Source organism: Phoca vitulina, unplaced genomic scaffold (genome assembly GCF_004348235.1).
Source record: "Phoca vitulina isolate PV1807 unplaced genomic scaffold, GSC_HSeal_1.0 scaffold53, whole genome shotgun sequence".
Lineage (NCBI taxonomy): Eukaryota > Metazoa > Chordata > Mammalia > Carnivora > Phocidae > Phoca > Phoca vitulina.
The window spans coordinates 3,292,104-3,295,602 of NW_022589756.1; the positions used below are offsets into that span (position 1 = coordinate 3,292,104).

Here is a 3,499-nt window from a genome sequence, read left to right on the forward strand (position 1 = left end):
ATCCTTAGACCAGGCGTAAAGCAGAACTCCTGTTTGTCTCCATTCTGCTCCCCAGACGGTACAGAGCTGGACCAAATTGGCACCGTTTACTTAAAAGGTGGCTACTTACGGTAGGAAGTCTTAATTAAGGCCCATTTAAATTTGGGCCTATGCTGGCTAACCCTTGCCTGGTTTTAAGGCAAAATCACATACTCCAGGTGTCTGAGGAGTTTCATTTCCAGGTTACTTACTACGCCCAATGGTTGGCGGCAGGAAAGCTCAAGTGTAAACACACTTCCTCTTCACCACCGATGCCACCCACAGTCCACAGAACAGGCCCTGTCCGAGGATTCAAGGGGAAGCATGCCAGCTCACTCTACTCCTGGGGTATCTACAACACTGCCCGTGTGTGGCTGGGTCTTGATAAGGAACAGTGTTTACCAGGGACCAAGCACTTTAAAAGCTGGAGACCAGCGTTTCAGAATCTGGGTCTTCCACAGGGACATTTACCTCCCTCCTCCCTGACACAAGAGCACACACCAGAGGCTGTATGACCACCGAGCTCCTCCAACCTTCTGGAGAGCTGAGAGACAAAGATTCTACCAATAACTTTCTCACTGTTGGAATAGTCACTCTGAAGAGCAGAGTAAGAGAATTTGCATTTCTTTTATATATTTGTGATCTTTTCAAGTCATCAATATATATATGATATATGCCCTGTTTTAAATAGTTAATAAACATAAGTAAAATCCATTTTTTTAAAAGTTAAATAAGGGCTTCCGGATCTGAATCCTTTCTCTAATGAATACTGTCTGGAGAAGCAGCTGTTGGGTCTCAAAATACACATTTGCTACCAACCAGACGAATTTAACTGTTCTGGGATTAAGAAATAGCATGCGTGTGTACACACACTCACAAAAAGAACTTCACCTAAAAAAAACTAGGTATGAGAATTCCCAAAGCCTCTAAACTAAACGAATAGGTGAAAAACAACCAATCTCACATAAGCCAATCCAGTTGCTCTCTTTAGGTTTCTGTTTAAAATGTTGAACTTGTTTTCTCAAACTGTGAGTTTATTTCTTGTATTAAAGTCAGGCCCTTCTCTTAGTCAGGATTTACAGTGGCATTACCACCACAGCCTCAGCTGTGACTGTAATAAAGACAACCGGTCAAGCTAAGTATGGGGTCTCCAAGATAAAACTGCTGCGATCATTTTTCATTAAGGAGGGGAACACCAACTTGAAGTTGGAAGAAACTGGAGCACATTAAACCAGCAAAAATGTACCACTAAGAAATGCTGACGTGCCTGTCAGCAGGCTCTAGCTCCAGTTCTCATGACCTCGAAACCAGTGATACTTGATGAGTTTTCCAACTCAAGGACATAATATTCTAGGGCTGCTGAAAGGTGGGAATGAGAAAGTCATTACCTGTGGTCACGAAAGACAATGGTAATGGGGATTTCTCTACATAAAAAGAAACAAATTCTGAAGTGTGTGTTTTTAAAAGAAAGAGCAATGCATTCTCTCATCCTCTTTATCATTTCTCTCACACACACACACTCACACAATTCTATTCTCTCACACACACTCTCACACACATTCTATTCTCTCACACACAAAAACATCTCACACACACACATTCACTCACATATATTCTCTCAACACATTCTCTCTCTCAACACACACTCTCACACATTCTCACACATACACAAAAACATCTCACACACGGTTTCTCGCACACACATTCTCTCTCACACACACATTCTTCTCTCTTACACACACACACACACACACACACTGCTGTAGTCATTATTTCACATCTTCCAGGATTATCAGTTTTAAAAATAGTTACCTCCTGGTTCCTATATTTCTATCTTGGGTATAAATGGTTTTGATTTTTTAAGCCTACGAAGAAAACATACAGTGACAGATCTGAACAATAAATAAAAACTACACATCACCCTGTGTAGGTCAGAGCTTTTGAGACAGACAAAAAGCGGACTATGATTCAGCCAGTCGTGTTCTGGTTCTGAGAAAACATCACTCTCAGTGCTACCTCCTCTGATGGAAAACAGCTTTGCCATTCCCTCCAGTATCAAAGTGAATCTGTTTAAAATTTAACATACCTCAAAGAAAAACAAAGTCTTAGGTAGCCATCCTATGCAGCAAGAATGAAGTGATTTTCCCTTTTCCCTGCTCCTCAATTTAAAGCTGTATGCAAAACGGCTAAACGCAACACTTCTGGGACAGCAGAGCTTACAAACAATGGATTTTGTTTTTGTTTCAAGGAACAAAAATTGGGAAAGGAAAAACAAAACCAAATGAGAATAAAGAGGAGAAACCCTGAGGCAAAAAATGGCTTTTCCTTCAGAAAGTCTCGCGGGGCTCTCGAACTCCCGTTCACAAGGTACCGGCAATCTTCTGGGACGGAAGGCCTTCCTCCAGCCAGAGGGTGGCGGTCGAAGCGCTGCGCGGTGCCCGTCTGTGAATGCGCCGGAGCCGCAGCAGGTACAGCAGGATGGAGAGCACGACCACCAGGAAGCAGCCTGAGAACAGGTAGTGATTGTAGACAAAGGAGAAGCCCCGCCAGTGAGCGTGACTGGCCCGGAAGGTCTCCTGTTGGATATCTCTGCTCGCACGGAAACAAAAGCAAACACCACAGGTAAGTGAGGACAGGACTCGTCAGGCAAGCCACGTGGTGGAACGGTGCGCAGCATATGGGAACTGCGCGAAGGCTATGGGAACAGTGCGCAGCATATGGGAACTGCACCCAGCGTATGGGAACAGCGCGCAGCGTATGGGAACAGCGCGAAGGCTATGGGAACAGTGCGCAGCGTATGGGAACTGCGCCCAGCGTATGGGAACTGCGCGCAGGGTATGGGAACAGTGCGCAGCGTATGGGAACTGCGCACAGGGTATGGGAACAGCGCGCAGCGTATGGGAACTGCGCACAGGGTATGGGAACAGTGTGCAGCGCATGGGAACTGCACACAGGGTATGGGAACAGCACGCAGCGTATGGGAACTGCGCGCAGGGTATGGAACAGTGTGCAGCGTATGGGAAATGCGCGCAGGGTTATGGGAACAGTGTGTAGCATATGGGAACAGCGCGCAGGGTATGGGAACAGCACACAGGCTATGGGAACAGCGTGCAGTGTATGGGAACTGCACGCAGCGCATGGGAACTGCACGCAGGGTATGGGAACAGTGCAGCGTATGGGAACAGCGTGCAGGGTATGGGAACAGTGTGCAGCGTATGGGAACAGCGTGAAGCGTATGGGAACAGCGTGCAGGGTATGGGAACAGCGTGCAGGGTATGGGAACAGCGTGCAGCATATGGGAACAGCGCGAAGCGTATGGGAACACCGCGCAGGGTATGGGAACAGCGTGCAGCATATGGGAACAGCGTGCAAGCTATAGGAACAGCGCACAGTGTATGGGAACAGTGCGAAGGGTATGGGAACAGTGTGCAGCGTATGGGAACTGCGCACAGGGTATGGGAACAGCGCGCAGGGTATGGGA

General features: G+C 47.0%; 1 protein-coding gene across 1 annotated transcript in view; it reads right to left on the bottom strand.

The window, feature by feature from the left end:
• Window positions 1–1,703: 1,703 nt before the first annotated feature.
• The window catches only part of ENTPD4 (ectonucleoside triphosphate diphosphohydrolase 4), a 35,587-nt gene continuing 33,791 nt past the window's right edge, over window positions 1,704–3,499 (bottom strand). Inside the window, 1 exon segment of the mRNA XM_032389113.1 lies at window positions 1,704–2,607. Within this exon segment, the coding sequence (XP_032245004.1) occupies window positions 2,379–2,607 (229 nt within the window). The 3' untranslated portion in view covers window positions 1,704–2,378.